At 36.1% G+C, this 1,209-nt stretch overlaps 1 protein-coding gene across 1 annotated transcript in view; it reads left to right on the top strand.

The window, feature by feature from the left end:
• Positions 1-1,209, top strand: part of COPB2 (coatomer protein complex, subunit beta 2 (beta prime)) — a 23,983-nt gene that overhangs the window by 1,572 nt on the left and 21,202 nt on the right. Inside the window, exons 2-3 of the mRNA XM_008594378.1 lie at positions 503-589; positions 792-918. Coding sequence (XP_008592600.1) covers positions 503-589; positions 792-918 — 214 coding nt within the window. The remainder of the gene's footprint in view (positions 1-502; positions 590-791; positions 919-1,209) is intronic.

The following is a 1,209-nucleotide window of genomic DNA, read 5'->3' as shown; positions in this document are numbered from 1 at the left end:
TTATTTAACAAAAACATATTACACACTAGTTGTATGCCAGCCACTGTTCTAGGCTCTGGGTATACAGTGATGAACAAGATTTCTGGCCTCAGAGAGCTTAGCAGGAAAGATCAATATCAAACACATATTTATGCTACATTATGAAAGGGAAGTACAATTTCCATGGCTGGGTTTTCCAGGCAGAGGCACCAGGAGCAGAGGTAAGGCTGAGAGTAGCCAAAGGTCAGGCTGGAGAGGGAGGGAAGGGCTAGAGCACAGAGGATCTGGAATACCATCTTGTGAACATTTACTTTGCCTTATTTTGTATTAGTGTTTTAGTTTTGAATCTGTTAAAGGAAAGATGATTCGTCTATTTTTTTCATTTGAGTGTTGAGCTTTCATATTCTAGCCTGAGAATATTTTTACATAGTGATATAAATAATTGAATGTTTTAAATATAGCAGAACAGATTTTTCAGATATTTTCTCATAAACTCAGTGTGTATTCTTGTTAAATTTTAAAGACACTGGTGAAGACATTTGAAGTGTGTGATCTTCCTGTTCGAGCTGCAAAGTTTGTTGCAAGGAAGAATTGGGTTGTGACAGGAGCGGTAAGTAATTATATGAATCTCTAATCTCATTTTCTGAATTGGTCAGTGATTGTGTAAATTAGTTGCAGAATTTTGATTTCTGATTTATTTCGTTAAATAGCAGTGTTTCAAAGCATGGACCTCATTCCTTGAGCCTATAATATGGCTTTTTGTGCAATATACTTTGTAACAGTGATGACAGTTTTACAATTTCCATTTCTAGGATGACATGCAGATTAGAGTGTTCAATTACAATACTCTGGAGAGAGTTCATATGTTTGAAGCACACTCAGACTACATTCGCTGTATTGCTGTTCATCCAACCCAGCCTTTCATTCTAACCAGCAGTGGTAAGTGATGACCTGTTCTGGTCATGTGCATCTCTTTGGGTAATTCATTTTCATTCAGTGAGACATGCTGTTCCTTAACTGCTGTTAAAAGTAGAGTTTTAATTCCAAGCAGTCTTTAAACTATTTAAATTCATTACCATGTTATTGATGCTGCTTGCTTTGTATTTTGATGAAATATCAACTATATTTAGGATTTGTATAGCAATTGCTCCAATTCCTGTCAGGGAAGACCTGAAGGTCTAGATGTTTAAACATTTGCTGAAGAGAAAGCTCATTTACATGCAGATGAGT

Source organism: Galeopterus variegatus, unplaced genomic scaffold (assembly GCF_000696425.1).
Source record: "Galeopterus variegatus unplaced genomic scaffold, G_variegatus-3.0.2 Scaffold10677, whole genome shotgun sequence".
Lineage (NCBI taxonomy): Eukaryota > Metazoa > Chordata > Mammalia > Dermoptera > Cynocephalidae > Galeopterus > Galeopterus variegatus.
This window is presented reverse-complemented; position numbering and strand designations above follow the sequence as displayed.